The 19,620-nt window shown below is 31.1% G+C and overlaps 2 protein-coding genes across 2 annotated transcripts in view; both read right to left on the reverse strand.

The window, feature by feature from the left end:
- The window catches only part of LOC141672096 (glutathione S-transferase T1-like), a 272,410-nt gene that overhangs the window by 202,820 nt on the left and 49,970 nt on the right, over positions 1–19,620 (reverse strand). The window lies entirely within an intron of this gene.
- On the reverse strand, positions 10,673–13,598 carry LOC141672087 (disease resistance protein RPP13-like). Its single transcript, XM_074478587.1, has one exon. The coding sequence runs from the start codon at positions 13,410–13,412 to the stop codon at positions 10,839–10,841; it is 2,574 nt and encodes an 857-aa protein (XP_074334688.1). The 5' UTR covers positions 13,413–13,598; the 3' UTR covers positions 10,673–10,838.

The raw sequence follows: 19,620 nt of genomic DNA on the forward strand, positions 1-19,620 counted from the left end.
TCTTTAACATCTTGGAGAGCGCCACTTGCATTACTGTGAGGCCTTAATATTCTGAACTTACAAGGAAAGCTCATTAATAAACTTTATTAATAAGCGAAACATCTTTTTAAGTGGTACATTAGTTTCACTTATTTTTTGATACCACCACTTTTGGTTTCACTTTTTATTTTATGATTCATGTTATAACTCTCAGTGTATTATTTTATCATTTTTGATTCCTATATGACTTATAATTCTATATATATTATTTTTACCGGTTTTTCTTTATTAATAAAATTTTTAAGTGATACTTTGTTTTCACTTATTTTTTGGTTCTATCACATTTTCTTTTCAGTTTTTATGATTGATGTTATAACTCTAAGTGTATTATTTTTATCTTTTTTGATTCCTATATGACTTATAATTCAATATGTATTATTTGTACCCATTTTTATTTATTAATAAACGAAACTTATTTTTAAGTTGTACTTTGGTTTCACTTATTTTTTAATTCCACCACCTTTTGCTTTCACCTTTTATGATTCATATTATAACTCTAAGTCTATTATTTTTATCCTTTTTTATTCCTATATGACTTATAATTCTATATGTATTATTTTTACTCATTTTTTAAATTTTAGAAGCCATGCCTTTTACTATTTTTATAGGTTTGAATCGTATTTTTAATTATATTTTAAAATAAATAAGTTCATAAATTGGTTCAACTAAATAGGTTCCGAGAAATATAAATCACAACCAAGTAAATAGGCCATGTGTTTAAATTGAAATTTTTTAATCTAGAATTTTTTAATTTGTTGGTAGAATTCCATTTTAATAAAATGGTATGAATATTATAATAACCGTATGTTGGTTTCACCACTAAAAATAATAAAATTGTTCAAACCGTAATATGATTACAATTCTATTTTCGTAGAACTCTAAATTATTTCATGATATGGTACTTGGTTTCATGTTAGTAAGGTTATGTCGTATTTTGGTTTCACCCCTTTAATCTATTTTGTTTTTTCAACAAAATATAGATTTGAATCATATTATAATTACAATATTTCTATTATTCGTAGAGTTTTTTTATTAAAATAATAAAATGAAATCCTTTAAACAATGTTATTATAAATTAATAAGGAAACCATTTTTTAAGGGATACCTTGGTTTCACCCTTTTTCGGTTTTACGAACTTTTGGTTTCGGCCCTTTTTAAATCTTACTATAAATTCTAATAAAATTTGAGTTAATGAATTTAAAATGAAAAATTGCAATAAGCATACAATTTTATTTATTATATATTTTAATAAAAAATTAAAATAAATTTTATAATCATTATTTAATATTTATATTTTGATCCTGGCCCGTGTTTCGCACAAGTTATTTACTGGTACACATAAAGGCCCAGAAAAGATTCATCTACATGAGTATAAAAGCACCATACTTAGCCAAAGAGAAGAGGGGCACACATAAAGTACTGTGAATAACACTGATGCACAGGAGGAAAAACCTCGATTCCAACAATTACCTAATGCAGTCTCTGCAGCATCCCTGAAAGTGATTTTGGTCTCACTAAAGAATTTTTAACCTTATCATGCTAAGGGTGAAATTTAAAACTAGTTATTAATCTACTCAATTGGAATCTACTATGTGAAACTTTTGCAACTAGAGGTAAATCCAGTTTTTACCCTTGTTTATTTTACTTTTCAAAAAGAAGTACAACTTGCATTTTAGTAGCATTTTAGTCCACATAAGAAAGTTCATGGATTGATGATACAAAGAACCTTAGAGCATCTTCAAGGGATATAGTTAAAATGGTTAGCTAAAATAATATAAATTAATGGTTAGCTAAAATTTGTTGAACCTGTAAGATGTTGTACTCCAATCATGTTAGCTATAATGATTATTTATATTTTAAAAACAATATTTTATTATTATTATGAAAATAAAATGGGAAATGAAAGCATATATTTGTAGTTGGAGAGAGAAGGAAAAAGGAAGAGAAAAAAAGAATGATGAGTTGGATGTGTTTCGGAGAATATCTATATTTCATTCATGATTCAACAAATTTGGAAGACCAAAACAAGATAGTTTTAATTAAAGCTAAGTGGAGTTGATGGGTTGGAGTGACAATTTTCTAGTGGATAGCTATATTTTCCTCGTAAACAATATAGGTAACAAGTCATGGGTTGGAGATGCTCTTACTGTTATATAAAAAAAACAATTAAAAAAAAGTCATACGGCATACGCCAAGATTATAGATAGTCAAAAAATACTATGTGAAAAAAACTAATTTCTCTGGATTATTCAGGCCAATTATTTGATTAAAATTAATGCAAAACAGAATTATTATTCTATGCATGCATAATGCATATGTATACTAGCCAGCCAAAGTTGACTATTATAATTGATTATGTAGAGTAAGCTAACAAATCTGGGAAAGTTAGAAATAAAAAAAGGAATCTCATTTATCTAAGAAGAATTTATGTGATAAAGATGAAACTGCAAATCTATAGTAACCGCCTTTCTCAACCTTGTCGTGCTATTATAATCTTCTGCAAGTAACACTCTTGAATACCTTTTTATGTATGTTTGTGTGTTATGTTTCTAATCTTTGTTTCTTGAATTTTCTTGATTAGGCTTCATGAGATTGAATTTGAAGAGATTAATGTTTCTGTTGTCAAGGGTCAGCAGTTTACTCCTGAATATAAAGGTTCTTTCTTTTTAGAATTGTTATTGTTTTTTGCTTTATATTTGGTATTGTGTAGGAGGTTTTATATTTTGTTTAAAATGATTATCTTGAGTTGAAAAGAATTTTGAAGAGTTTCGTCTAATAATCATGTACTATAGTAGTCTAGTACTATGTATATATATTGAACATGGAAGAATTTTTGTTCTTGAGGAATTGTAATTAAAGAAGATTCGATGCCCACTAAGCTACAATATCATGGACCAAGACGATTGATTGATTTTTCATTGTTTCTGGTTCCTAGTATTTGACAGAATGTGGGATTGTATGGAAAGAGCTTTTGCAGTTGACCATTGGCCCAATAATATAAACAAGATACCTGTTTTAAGGCTTAGCATCAGGAGATTGTCATTGTGCATTATTCGGTGTTGCGGTAAAAATACCCGACATGCGGGTGCTGCGAGAGTTACATGTCATCATTGTGTTGAGAGCCAATGACAGACCCAGTAATATCATCATCTCTTGAATCTTGTGTTCGTATCTTGAGAATTTGAAATCCCTCAAAAAATTAATTTGGACATATTTGGACACTTGAGCTAACTATTGCCCCGACTCCTAGATATCCTCAAATCCTAAATGAGCCCTTTGAAAGAGGAAACTTGCTAACATCTGAGCTTGATATACATGTTAGTCTCTTATCCTAAAATTATAAGGTTTTGGGAGAGTTACTAACTTAACATGTATAATATTACATAACTGGTGTATTTAAGTGTTCACATGACTTGATATTATATTTTTTAGGTAGATCACTAGATTAGAGAACCCCTAGTATTTGCATTGTTAGCATTATCTTACAACACAAATACTAAAATAATTCACGTCTTCGGGCAGTTTATGTTTAATGTAATTGGTTACAGATGTGTTTTGATACACTAGAACAAAACAAGGCTAAATACAACCGCAGAAATACAACCGACATCAAATTCAACCGTTTTTGATTGAATTTAAGGGTGCGGCTAAATTCAACCGCATGCGGTCGTATTTATATACGGTCGTATTTACGCGGTCGAATTTAGTACTAATTACAACTGAATAAATACAACTGTATACGGTTGAGTGTAGGCATGCTCCTAAATTCAACCGCATTCGGTCGAATTTAGCCTTACTAAATACAACCGAATAAATACAACTGTATTTATATACAACCGTATATGGTTGAGTTTAGCCGTGCTCCTAAATTCAACCGCATTCGGTCAAATTTAGCCTTGCCATAAAATGGAGGGAATTTTCCCGCCAACGAATTTTTTACTAAATTCAACCAATTTTGTTGAATTATTTTTAAAAATGGCGAAAACTTTCTGAAAATAATATAGGATAAACTTTACACGAAATTTATATTTTAGTTCTTGCAAAAAAGATTATTATGGTAGTTAGATATTTATGGTTCAATTAATATTTATAGTTTGAGTTTTAATTTATGTTGTATGTGTTTTAAATTATAATCCAACCATACAGATATGAAAATTGTCAAAAAAAAATGTTTACGGAAAAATGTAAGTAATTTGAATATTTAAATTTTAACCATTTTTACAAATTAAATTTAGGGGGTGAGATCCTAACACTAAAGTAATTCGACCAGTATTTCTTAATAGTGTTTAGTCTCATACTGATATTTCGGTTTTTTCAAAACTTTTGTCAATGATCCAACCTTACAGATGTCAAGATCTATATATTTTAGTGATATTATAAAAAATTTTGAAAAAAATAAATTTATTTGGTTTGCTATTTTAACAGTCAACTAGTAGTTTGACAAGTATTTCTTAATAGTGTTTAATCCCATATTAATGTTTCGATTTTTTCAAAACAATTTATGAATGATTCAAACATAAGGATGTGAAGATCTATATATATTAGTGATGTTAGGTCACACAACACTATAGAAGGGGTTGAATATAGTGTTTATACAATCAAATTGATTTAGAACACAAGTATGTAAGAAAGATCAAGTATATTCAATATAATAAACTCTGTTACAAATAGAACATTTGTTTTCTCTCAGTGATGAACAATATCACTAAGAGCTGCTAGGGTTACAAAGAATAATATTCTCGATAATGATAACACTTGTTAGTGTAAACCCTAAGCTGTATTAGTCTAAGGATACTTGTACAACTATCACTATGTGAACAACTGCTGACACGTGAGTGAACTCCATCAGTTGTTCAGCTGTGTGAGTCATGTTCAGTGAACTTATTCTATAATAAGTACCTACATACTAACTATAGTGTCACCACACAAATGTCTATGAGAACAGACATCCTTCATAATGAAGCAAGCATAGTATGTACCGATCTTTGCGGATTATTAATTACCAGTTAGTAATCCTACGACCAGGAATTATTTAAGTTTAGAGTTATCATCTTTTAGGTCTCATTATTATGATCTCATCACAATCCATAAAAAGCTTTACTCTAAACTGTGGTATATCTTATTTAAACATTTAAATAGATAGAGCCCGCAATAAAAATAAAACAAGTCTTTTATTAATATCAGTGAAATCAAAATAGATTACATAAAAGTTATTCCTAAATCATCATACATGATTGGACTTAGGACACATCTCTTTCAGTATGTATGTGTGTGTGATGGAATATAATAATATTACCTCCCGAACTTTATTGAATGACCTTGCACCGGCACTATGCAATCTTTCAACTTGTTGTCGGTTGGTGGATCCAACCGATGACCGGTGCAAGTGTCCTTCGTTCTTCTCTCAATACTCCGAAAGGTCCTTCCAAAAAGGAATGGAACAATAAGGCAGCTTCAAAGACAACTTGCTCACGCCCTCCTCCCTTGCTTTTCGCTCCACCCTCTTCTTAAGCTCGTTCAAAGTCCTTTTTATCGTCACTTTAATGTGATCTTCCACAATTTTTCGGGACTTTGAACGACTTTGCCCCTTAAGATGCCTATAATATTTCTAAAATTGTAAAAAAAAAGAAAACGAAGATAAATGCATCATAATTGCGTATGGTTCATCCGTACGGTTCGATCATATATCTAAAATATGCCGTGTCGGTTCATCCGTATAGTTCGATCATGTGTATTTCATAATTTTTATTTTTTTCTAATTATTTCACTTTTTTGAAAATTGCTAATTTTCTTATAAAAACGTATTTGTGATCGTTCAAATGTGCTAATTTTTTGTGCATTAATATATTTTTACATGAAGTTAACATACGTACGGTTCGATCGTTAAAAATAAATTTTAAAATTATACTTATAGTATCGAATGGTATGTTCAACTTATTCTGTCTACAGAATGCCGACATACTTACTGAAATAATTATATTCCATATGATTTTGATTATACTATTTTTCAAATAGCCTAATTTTTGGTACATTTGTTCATTTTCACCGCGTCAGTCCATCCATACGGTTCGATCATGTGTATTTTATATTTTCCATTTTTTTTTCATTTTTAATTAAATTTGCTAATTTACTTATAAAAACGTAATGGTACTCGTTAAAATGTGCTATTTTTGGTGCATAAGCATATTTTGACATGAATTTAACATCCGTACGGTTCGATCATTAAATATACCTTTTAAAATTATACTTTTCAGATCAAATTCATTTTTTTTAATTTTTATTTAAATTTGTTAATTTACTTATAAAAACGTAATGGTACTCGTTCAAAAGTGCTAATTTTTTGTGCATAAGCATATTTTGAGATGAAGTTAACATCCGTACGCTTCGATCGTTGAAAATAAGTATTAAAAATGTACTTTGACCAAGACTGCTAAAACCGACAGAGGTCAAATATCCAAAGTGGTCGGTTTTACACCAGAAGCCAGTTTAATTCTTATAACCGACCACGGTAAAACCGACCGACCCTTTAAGGAGACGGTCGGTTTTATGTAGAAGGTGGTCGGTTTTATGCAAGGAGGCGGTCGGTTTTCTGGGAAATGTTACGGTCAAATATTATGATTTTTTGGCCCTAACCGGACGTAAACGCATAAAAACTTAGCATTAAAACCAAAAATTCACAAACCAAAAAACTCTCGTTCATCATCCCTCATGTATCGAGTTCCTTCCTTTCCAAGAGATTGAATTGGATATTTGAACACTTCAAAATTCTCGGAATTTTGCACATCAAACAAAACCTCGTTACGACGTACCTTATTATGGATCGTGTCAGAGGAAAAATAAAAAGAACAAATATTAAGAATCTCCTCCTCCATATATCGTTCGACAATTGACCCATCAACCCTTGCTTTATTACCGACCTTTTGTTTTAATTTGCCCAACAAACGTTCAATCGGATACATCCAATGCCATTAAGCAGGTCCAGCTAGTCTAATTTCTTCGGCTAAATGTACAACCAAGTGTTTCATCGAATCAAACTAACTTTGAGGAAAAATCATTTCCAACAAACACGACACTTTGATAACCGATGTTTCCATTATTTCCAAGTCGGTTTTTGTAACCACGGATGAACATAAATCTCGGAAAAAGTTAGAAATTGTCGTGATTGCATCGGCAATAGGCGCTGGTAGAAGTTCACGAATTGCGAGAGGCAATAATTTATGAAGAAAAATGTGACAATCGTGCGATTTGAATCCATAAAATGTACACTCCTCAACATTGCAACAACGTGATATATTTGAGGAATAACTATCCGGAAGTTTTAGTGAACTAATCCATTCACATAAAAGTTTACGTTGTTTTCTAGTAAGGGAATAAGGTGCTTTAGGTGATTTTCCTTTCTCATTGATCCACAAATGTGGTAACACCCCAAAATGCTTGCAATCCGCTCTTGTTTTTTTATGATCTTTTGACTTTGCCGCATTGACAATAGTAAAAAAATCTTCTTTCTTCGTTGTCAAACCAATTACTTTTTTGACGGAGTGGATCATTTGATTCAAGGAATTCGGTTTGTGCCATAAAAACTACATTTTCCACAATATTTTAATTGAAACCCTTGCATGCTTCCAAGACACACTTGACATCCCATTTTTCCTTTGCTCGACCACCCACTTATCATACTCATAGCGGGATAGTCATTAATTATCCACATAATAGCCGCTCTCATTGTAAAATTTTGTTTCAAAGACTGGTCGTATGTCTTCACCCCGATATTCCACAATATCTTCAATTCATCGATGAGAGGCCTTAGACAAATGTTAATATCTTTTCCAAATACTATTTGGACCCGGAACTATATCGGTCATGAACATATAAGGCTTTTTCATACACATCGATGGTGGAAGATTGTAGACAACTATCACCACGGGCCACAAACTATATGTTTTTTTCCCGGTAGGGCCAAAAAGGTTGAAACCATCGGTCGCAAGACCGAGCCTTATGTTACGAATCTTTTGAGCAAATGAAGGATACCGACGGTCAAAATTTTTCCACTCTTCTCCATCCGCGGGATGACTTATTTCTCCATCTTTCACATCTCTATTTTTGTACCATCTCATGTGATCGGATGTATCTCCCGACATATATAAGCGTTGTAATCGAGGGATCAAAGGAAAGTGTCTTAAGATTTTTTTTGCTATTTTTTTACCATCTTTCCTAGAAACATCTCGATAACGATCTTCACCACATATATCACACACAACTTTATCTTTGTCATCTCCATAAAATAACATACAATCATTCTCACATAATTCAATTTTTTCATATTCAACCCTCAAATCCTTCATAATTTTTTTCATTGCATAATAACTTTCGGGTAATGTATGTTTTTTTGGTAACACATCCGTAAGAAGTTTAAGCAAACTATCAAAAGCTTTATTATTACAATGCGAGTTATTTTTGAATTCCAATAATTGGTGGTAAAGCTTAATCTTGTGTACTTTGTATTGCCGGGATAAATAGGTGCTCCATTTTCTACAATAACCTCGTACAATTTTTTAGCACTATTATTTGGAGCTTCTTCTACATTCATAGTTCCAGTATCCGTAGTTTTATAAAATTGATAATTTTCACCGGCTAAATCATGTAACATCGCATTCAAATCTACCGGTTCTTCTACTCTCGAAGGTTCCCGAACACAATAGCGGTGATGTGATGTTCGACTACGTTTTCTTCCTATTTTTTCACCGTGCGACGTCCACACGGTATAACCCTCAAGCATCCCTTTAGCGAGCAAATGAAATCTAACATCATCAATATTTAACCAATTCAATTTTTTACAACGTTTACACGGACACTTCATTGTACCATCTTCCATTCCATTTCCGCTAGCAAATTTTAAAAAAATTTCTACACCAATTCTATATTTCGGGGTTAATGAAATTTTATCGCTTTGCAATTGATTACCAATCCAACTTCGATCAATGTTTCCATCTATAATAATATTTTTTAAAATAAAAAAAAACATATTTAACAAATAATTTATCATTAATCTCATATTTATTCATGTATTTCATAAAACACACAAACACTATAATTACAATAAATGAAACTAACTTACAAATTATCTACTACCAAACTTCAATACTCACAACAAACATTATATAAAACAATAAAAATATTAAATACATACAACAACATTTAATACACACACCACCAACATAAACACACACACACATTATTACAAAATATGGAAATAACTTACAATTTTCTCAAACTCCTCCACTTCAATCCTCTGTTTTTTAATTTTTTGGCCAAAATCAAGAAATGAGGGATATAACAAAAAAATTAAAAAAAAACAGGTTAAAACCGATCTTCAGCGGTCTGTTTTAGTCAGAAGAATAAAACGACACCGTTTTCTCTATAACGGGTACTTTTTTTGTACTTTAAATTAATTTTTTATTATTCTACAAAACCGACCACCATATATGGTCAGTTTTAACCTGCAGAATTTATGGATATAACCGACCACATGTAGGTGGTGGTCGGTTTTAAAAGTGACACATCAGCAAAACGATGTCGTTTTTTTCAATAAAACCGACCACCAGTGGATGGTCGGTTTTATGTGTGCCACGTCATCAATACAGTATCGTTTAGTTGGCATATAATCGACCACTGACGTCGGTCGGCTTTAAGGTGACCAAATTGACGTCGGTCGGTTATGTCCGGTCGGTTTTACCCTGTTTTCTTGTAGTGTATATGGACAATGGACATATATTAAAACTTTGATGTTAAAAATTTAAATTTATTAAAGATCAAGAATGAATATTTGTGGAGAACCAACATGAAATTATGATAAAAGTTGATATAATAAATATTAACCTAAAATTCGTGCCATGTACGGGTGTTTTAAATAATTGTTATTTTATTTTTGTTATTTTAATATTTTATTAAATATATTTGTTAAAAACTAAGAATGTCTAAATAAGTGTATTATTTATAATATTAAATTTTAAAATATATAAGTTCATAAACTGACCCATTAATAGGTTCATAAAATTCAGTAGGCAACCCAGTTACATACATTTAGTTACGTACATCTGGTTTTTCGTTCCCAGAGTGTTTTAAAACCAAATTTAATAGAATCATAAAATATTTAGAAGTATAAGGAAATAAAAATAAAATTAAATTTAATAAAATCATAAGACATATATAAATAAAAGATAAAAAAAATAAAACTGAACATAATGGAGTCATATGACATGTAGAGGAATAAAGGTGTAAACAAAAGTTGTAGTAAAATTAAAAAGACATATAAAAGTTGAATTACAAGATATATAAGTAAATCGGTGAAACCAAAATTAATATAAGATATATAAGTAAATTGATGAAACCAAAATTATATTTGTGTACCACTTATTTTTCTTTTTTCGTAAAGAATATAATTACTATTAAGTTTTATTATTCGAAATTTATCACTAATTTTGATTTTTTTTAATAGAATATGATGACTATTATTTTTAAAAAATTATGGTGATTAGGAATTATAAATTTTATAAAAAATGAGTAATTACACTCAATTAAATTTTATCTCCTTTTGTTGAGAACTATAATCTTATCCATTATTAAAAAAATAAAATATCAACAAATAAACCTGAACTTAGTTAAAAGGAAACAAAAGTGAATTTTATAATCCTTACATTACCGTAATTAATCTCATTATAACTGCTATGAATGAGCTATCCTATACTCCATAGCATCAAATAAAATTAAAAATAAAAGTTAAGTCATTCAACCCAGGGGCCTTAGCGTTCTGCTAGTTGTACAGGAATCTTCTTTAGGCTTGGACACAAAATTGTTTGAAATTGTTTGAGAGAAGGGAAAGCTCCGTCCCCAACTTCCAATTCTTCCAGATTGAAGAATCCCTCTAATCTTAAAATTTGAAGACTTGGAAACCCATTCTCACTGCATACCATTTTGTTTCCCCTGTACACATTATCCAACAGAAGAGCGGTGAGATTCGACAAACTTCCCAGAGTGGGCATGGGATCTTCTGTAAACTCAATTACTCTTAGACTTAAATCCGTGATTGAATCGGGCAGATGACGTAGTTCCGATGGATCTTTTAGAATACCCCATAAGTAGACGCTCTTGAGACGATTGCAAGACGAGAGTGGTTTCAGTGTTGGAATCTCAACAGAGTAAAAGTATAGTGTGAATGTTTGGAGACTTGTTAAATTGGATACGGACTCCAGCGTGTAACTGTATCCTTCTTCTATAACTTTGTTTATGGAGAGTGTATGGAGGTTGGTGAGATTAACAGTATCAATCTTCATCCATTCTTTACACGATATTTGAAGGAGAGTCTGTAACTTTGTTTGGTGGGTACCTATATTCAAACTCCCAGTAACATCAATGTGTAGATGCCTCAACTCATGAAGCTCACATATCTCCCTAGGAACTCTGTAGTCTGTAGTCCCCCGACCGTGCAAGGTTTGTAGCTTTTTAAGCTTGCCTATACTTGCTGGAATATCTATAGGTATTGTAGAATACTTCTCACGACCCATTAAGCCCAAGTACTTTAAGTGAACTAAATCTCCTATTTCTTCTGGTATTATCTTTGAATATACACTTGTCATATCTAGGACTTTAAGATTTTTGAATCTCGCACACACCAACTTCATTTCTTTTAATTCATATTTACCACTTAAATAATTTACCACTGCCAATGAACGCACAAGTAAAGCATCAAATCTACGCTCAACTAGTTTCAAGTACTCACCTATTTCATTGTAAATGACATGACGGGGTTGTCCTTCGAACAAATGAATGAGTTCTGGATGGTGTTTACCTGAGTCCAAAACGACCAACAACTTGTGCTCCTTTGCTTTTTTTATGGCAAGATCACGTACTAGATCATGGACCCGGCAACTCTTAACTTGTCCATTCCATCGCAAATCATTAACCTGAAGCAAATTGCGATTAATTAGCTCCTTCAAGCAATCTTCAGCCAAATCCTCCATGATTACTCCTTCACCTTCCTCGGCTTCTGACATGAATTCCTCTCCAATCCATAGACGCTTCAACTCGTCTGGATCAATCACATGGTCTTCCGGGTACCTTGCAAGGTAGAGAAAACAGTCTTTCATTTGGGGAGACAAGTCATTAAAACTTAAACTCAGTATTTCTTCAATCTGGAAAGATCCACCAACATTCAATTGTCTCCATATATGCTCCTTCACCTTTGACCAATAATTATAGCTCATGTTGTGTGATAAGAGGCCACTCAGTACCACGATTGCAAGTGGTAAACCTCGACATTTACTAACCATCTCCCTTCCTAATTTCTTCAAATTTGGGGTTGTTGGTTCTGCTCTCTTACAGAACAATTCCCAGCTCTCATCTTCCGTTAGAAAACGGAGTTGATGGACAAAACATTTGCCATCTGCCATCTCTGCTACTTTTTTGTTGCGGGTGGTTATGATGATTCTACTACCATTTTTCTGGTCTGGAAACGCATCTTTTATCTGGATCCATGCCTTGATGTCCCATATATCATCAATCAACGCCAAATAGCAGCCTCGATCTTCAAGTAACTTTGTCAAATACTGCAGCAAATCATACTCATCCATGGTTGACAACTTTTGTTCGTGCTCAAGTCCCATAAAAGACTTTATTATTCTCTTTAGAACATCTTTTATGTTATAATCGTTCGAAACACAAACCTTAGCACGAGTTTTAAAATTTCTCAACTCGCTAGAGTTGTACAACTTTGTGGCAAGTGAAGTCTTGCCCGACCCCCCCATACCGTGAATTGAAATGACTTTGAGGGAGAGGTCCTCGCTATTAAGTTCAGCCTTCAAAGTCTTAAAATCATCCTCGAAACCAACCACTTCCACCTGGTCATTAATGGCGGTTATTCTCAACAATGTTCTCTCTTTCTGCTGCTTGTTTGGAGTGGCTAAGATGTTGTCAATACGGTACTCATTTCGCCTATTCTTGATCACTTCAATCCTTTTCTTGATTGAATCTATCTCCTTGCCGATATCGTAAAGTGTGGCTTCTTCTTTGATCAAGCAAACACAGGCCCGAACACGATCCAAGATACCTTGTTTCGGAGCTGCATATTCTTGTTGGTGAGCACTGAAATCGCTCAGGATTTTTAGCGCATCATTGGCGACATCTCTAACGTCCTCCACCCAGTTGCGAATTTGCTCCTCTTCGAGTCTTGATTCTGCAGATCTTACGGAAGACTGGAGGTAGCGCAATTCATCTTTGAGCCACCTTAAATTATCTTTCACTTCTAGTAGAATGTTAACTTCTTGTGCAATAAATGCACCAAGCTTTTCAATTGCAAGAGATACGATTGCATCAACCATTCTTCTGTATTAAGCTTTATGATCTGAAGGTAATCGAAGTAACTACAACAAGAACAATACTAATTTATGATTTGTAAGGTCTATTGTGCACAGAATTACAGAAATAAAAGCTTTAATTCATTGGTTTGCCTATGAGATGCTTTCACATCCTGAGTGGTGTCTTTTTGTGGATAATAATTAATAAAAGCATGTGATTGGTGTCCCTACAAAGAGGCTTTAGCAACACTGAGTTTTTACTGCTGGGACATTCCAAGCATCCATTGCGGATCTCAGCTTAGTATGTGAAATTATGCAATTACGAGTAACCTCATTTTAAGCTTTGCTAAAATTGCTTCTTAGGAAGAAGTCCGAGTAAAATAATATGAGCATGATTAGAAATGCAATAAAATAAATAACTGAAGAGCAATGTCTAACATATTGTTGTTGAATTTAGGTACACCTGAAAGTGATCGTAATCGAATATTAAGTCCATAAAAAGAAGAGAAATCTCAGAGGGACCATAAAAGATATAGAATGTAATTATAATTATTGTAGTCGCCGGAGGCTTGTATAGAAGAAGAGGGACCATGACAGCAGAGTAACTGGTATAAAACAGAGCATGTGTATGGTGTCCCTATAAAACAGAGCACTGTCCTTCCAATTATTGTTTTCACAACAACCAGTGTAATATCGATAAGAACAGGGACCATGACAGTAGCGTTTGTTGAATTTAGTTGCGATGACCTACTTTTGCTGCTCAATATACTGCCTTGCTAATCCTGTGATCCGAATCAATTTTCTGGACTTGAAATTAATTGAAATCCAAATGAGAAAGACAAAACTCATATAATTTAACATATATGATTAATTACATGAATGCAAATATTAGTGAAATTAAGAAGCTTGTGTCTCTCACTAGATTTTTATGTTTTAAAGCTAGTAGTAATTTTTTATAAAAATTAAAAAGAAGAGAAATCTCAGAGGGACCATAAAAGATATAGAATAATCTCAGAGGACGGTGACAGCAACGTTTGTGGAATTTGGTTGCCTTGCTAATCCTGTGATTCATATAAGTCCAACTGAGAAAAACAAAACTCATATACCTCAATTAATTTGTGTCCCCGGGGTTTATTTTAATTGCATTATGTTATATTCTATATATAATTACCGTTACTGGTAAAAATGTTTAGTCTCGGGGTTGTCTAGGCCAAGGAACTTGGGAAAGGAGGATGCTAGTTTCAAGGAACTTGGGCTGTGATATGAAGAAGCAGACTGCGAACATGGAGGACACCACGAGACCTGGACAAGCCAGCAGTTTGAAGGGTGTTTGATGATAACAGTTCCTGGCATTAGCTTATTCTATATTAGTTTTTCTTACTAGATATCTAATTAATTATATATTTTACAATGAGATAAAAAAAACTTGGTGCATACTGCACTCACATATTCAAATTCCCTCTAATTTGGATATTAGTCACCACAGTTATCTCCGTATTGTCTTTGTAAGATGATTTAAATTATTTCAATTTTCGCAACTGGGCTGAAGATTGTGTGGTCTATCGTAACTAAAAGCATATGTATGGTGTCCCTATAAAACAGAGCACTATCCTTCCAATTATTGTTTTCACAACAACCAGTGTAATGTCGATAAGAACTTTGTTGAATTTAGTTGCCATGACCTACTTTTGCTGCTCAATATATTGCCATGCTAATAGCATCTCCAACCATGATAACTAAAATGGTTAGCTAAATCAGAATTATGTAAGACCATGCACTCAGATGGTATTTAGCTATAATCATTAGCTATATTCAAAAATATTGTTTTATTCCTATTTTTCAGATATATATATATATATAAACTTTAAATAAAAAAAAAATTAGTTAATACTTAATTCAATACATGAATAAAATATATAATTGTAAGTTAATATTTATTACAACTAAAAATATAATAACACATAAATATAAAAAAATATTTTTAATAAAAAGTTACTAATATATATTGTATTATATATATATATATATTGTTTGTTAAAAATAATTAATAAATTTTGTTAATAAGAAAACAATATTTTCACACTTAATATTATATAAACTAAAAATATTATATATAAAATAATATTTTTAATATTTATGTATTAAATATTATATAAATATATGCATATATTAACGTGTATGTGTAATGTGTAATGTGTAGATTTAGATTTAAACATTAATTAAATCTGACCTGGAAGATATAGTTAACACGTACAGATTCAACAAAAATATGAAGGATATCTAAATTTTTTGTTAACTGGTTGGAGTGGTATTTTTTTTACCTAATATCTATATCATAGGGCCCATAGGATTTTTAGCTCATGGTTGGAGATGCTCTAATCCTGTGATCCGAATTAATTTGTTGGACTTGAAATTAATTAAAATCCAAATGAGAAAGACAAAACCGATATACCTCAATCAATTGGTGTGTCTTGAAGATGTTTTTAGTCACATTTATATTATGTTCTACATATTACGTGAAATGGTTAAAATATTTGTTGAATATGCTTTGTAAGCATGGATAAATTGGTTTCAGATCACAAAGAACTGGCATGGGAAGTGCTAAATCATAAATTGGTTTCAGATCGTAGAGAACAGGCCTGGAAAAGATTATAAATATTGGTTTCAGGTTTTGCTCGCAGAATATGCTTTGTAAGCATGGATAAATAGGTTTCTGATCATAGAGAACTATTGATTATGCTCATCATCAACGTTACCTGTCGGGGTCGACCACAATTTTCCAAGTAAGATATAGATTTTGAGCACTTACAATAATTTGATCAAATGTAGACATGATGCCCTAACTTCCCCAAAATAATAGTTTCACATTATTAATTATTTAAAACTGAAACTTATAATCCGTGCAAAATATAGATCTAAATATAATATATAAAATGTGTTAAAATATGTAATTAAAAAAATTGAAGTTAAGTGTAACTATAAAATTTCAACCTATAGTTCTACTTATACATGCACCTAATTATTTATTTATATAAATATGACATATTAACTTACTAAATTATTTTAAAGTAAACCGACGTTTGGATGTTGAGCAACAAATAAAAATTGAAGGGAAATAAAATTTACAGGTCGGTTGAGATTTTATTACATAAAATTTTAAAAATAATTGTATAATTTTCTAGTAAGTACCAAGATTCGGAACATAAACATGATTTTCTTATTAATATAGATAGTTGATAATCCGTGCGACACACGGGCCCAAGACTAAAAACATCAAATTAATATATGTTGAGAATTATTCATAATCTGTGCAAAACACGAATTAAAATTAATATATTAATATCAATATTAAATTGATACTTGTAAAAAATTGTTATGTGGGTAAAAAGAATCAAATCAAATATGAAATTTTCCACTATAATTCTAATTTTGCATTGTTTTACTTGATATAGAAATCTAACATATTAATTTTATTTTTGTGAAACGAATTATATCTCTATTTTATGAACCAAGTATATGTTCTTTAGATAATTTAATTTAATAGTAATTAATATAATTTGATAATTATCTTATAATTAGCTTTTCCAATATAGTATATATTATATTACTTAGTTATCGATAAAAATTACGATTGGATGAACAATAACTAAAAAGAAAATAAAATTTACAAAAAATATAATCCGTTTTGGGTTAAAAACAAAGTTTATTAAGAATAGAAGTCGAAAATTACATGCATTTATCTTGGAACTCAAAGCTGCGCTGACTCAGTAGTTGTAAAACCAAGTAACTAAGCAGAGTCATGCAGTGCTATCCAAGTTGTAGGGACGAAACACCTGTAATGTGGTCTGTGAATCTCTTTGTTTAGAGCTCAATTTTACCAATTGTTGCAAAGGAATGAAATAAACAGTCAAGTGTAGTAGTATGCTCTGAATGAAACTTGGGGTTTGAGGTTTACAATATCATTAGGCCCTGTTGCTTACCATGCTGTTGTCAAGCTTTTTTGGGATTATAATCCCGAATTATTATACTAGAAAAAATTTTCTCATTGTTATTAATTGTAATCCTAAGAATTAAATTACTCTATCTTTCTTTGTTTAGAAATTTTAAGTTCACAACTACGGTTGAACCGCTAAAATAATATATTTCTCTGGTCCAACATAATGAACACAATGTATTTTTATTCTTGATAAAGTAATAAACTCGTAAAATAAAATTTGTTTTCAGTCCCAACCCTACAATGAACATATAATGAAGTGTTGATGTTAAAAAATTTAAATTTATTAAATGATCAAGATTGAATAAAATTAAATTTAATATTATGTAGTTGTGGAGAACCCAATATGAAATTATGATGAAAGTTGATATAATAATACTAACCTAAAACCCCGGTTGTTTTAAATAATTGTTATATTTTGTTATTATAATATTTTATTAAATGTATCTGTTAAAAAATAATTATGTCTGAATAAGTGTATTATTTATAATATTAAATTTTAAAATAAATAAATTCATAAACTGACCCATTAAATAGGTTCAGAAAATTCTATAGCCCAGTACATACAGTTTTTGTTTTCAGAGTCCGGAGTGTTTTGGGATAAAGTTGAGTGGACTTGAGATCTTTGATTTTTGATGTTTGATTGTGTAACTCCTTAGTTTTGATTGCAGGATAATGCCATTGTTGTTTAAGCATCATGACAGCAAGCTGTCATACGACAGTAATCTATCTTTGCAAGCTATGATCACGATATTCAGAATAACAGCAAGCCAAGATGAATAGTCCAGAATCAACATGGAAGTCGATTTTAAATGAGAAAATTCAGGAACTTCTTTTAGTAAATTGTAAGGACTTTTCTATTATATTATACATGTTTTATATATAATAGAGCTCAGTTATAAAATATTTTCTAGCTTTAAAACAGTTCCTAATTTGTAGGAGTTTGTTTTCTTTTCAAACTCTATCTCCTACAAATATGTTTAAAAACGTTTTATACTCTTTCAAAATAGAAGAGACTTTTTCTGATCGTTTTTCTTTCTTTCTCTCTTCTATCAAACGGATACCTGAACGTTGAAAATCATCCTAACTAATTTAAACGTTAGAATTGGATTCTAACCGTTGTAAATTGTTGAGATTGTTTTGAACGTTAGTGTATGTTTGTATATGAGGTTTCTTGCAATTTTTATGATTGACGAATTGCAGCAAAAATACTCACAACTCACAAATCACTGAACTTTATTGTTTCTAAAATACTCTCGAGCTCTTAATTATATATTCACGTTATATCTTAGAGAGTCTATAGTTTGAGTTGTAATCTCTTTACTATTCGATTTGTATTGTTCAATTTGTATTGATTAGTTGCTGGATAGTTGGCTAAGGGAAACAAGGGTTTGGTGAACTATTGCCACAAAAGTTTGTATTACGGGGTAGTATAGTACTTAGAGGGCAGGTTCAGAAACAGGGTTTCAGCAAGCCATTATCAGCAGCTGGGATAAATGGAGATATATTATTGTATCTTGTAATTGTTAACTTATTCTGATTCAATAATATATTCTCTTACCAAGTTGGTAGGGGACCTGGACGTAGACCATAGGGGATTAGGGTTGAACCTGACTAAAATTCTTGTGTGTTCTTATTACTTTTCCGCATACTATTTTCTGCACTGCATTTAGTCATCTCAGCTTACTATCATTGTCACATTATTGAAATGTTTATAAAATTTCAGGAAGCTATTATCGGGTAAAATTTAAAACTAATCTTAGTTAGTCATAATCACCTATTCACCCCCCTCTTGGTGTATTTTCAGATTGTTGATGGTATTCTTAATAGTTATGGAAGTTTGAGTAATTTGAGTGCTTTGTATAGGTCTAATAATGGGATTTTTTTATGAGTTTGAGAAATTTTATTTTTGTTGATATTTTTGGGAATAATTTGTCTATCGGGGTTCATTCCTCGGTGTTTGAAAATATTAAGTATTGAATCTTTGTCGTATTATAATTAGAAGTAGATATTTTTTAAGGACTTTGATATAATTTGGATTGGAATATACTAAATCTAAGTAAGTGTAATTACATAATTTTAGCATGTACAAATCTACTACGATATTTTTAATATTTTGTGTAGTATAATATAGTATATTATAGATAGATTGACAAATACACAGATAGATATATAAATAGAGCTTGATATAAATTAGAATTTATATTCATAGAGGAGATTGACTTTAATATCTTTATA

Source organism: Apium graveolens, chromosome 7 (genome assembly GCF_009905375.1).
Source record: "Apium graveolens cultivar Ventura chromosome 7, ASM990537v1, whole genome shotgun sequence".
NCBI classification, from domain to species: domain Eukaryota; kingdom Viridiplantae; phylum Streptophyta; class Magnoliopsida; order Apiales; family Apiaceae; genus Apium; species Apium graveolens.

Excerpts from the sequence above, each read along its gene's own strand:
- LOC141672087 (XM_074478587.1), bottom strand. The coding sequence starts at position 13,412 with ATGGTTGATGCAATCGTATCTCTTGCAATTGAAAAGCTTGGTGCATTT.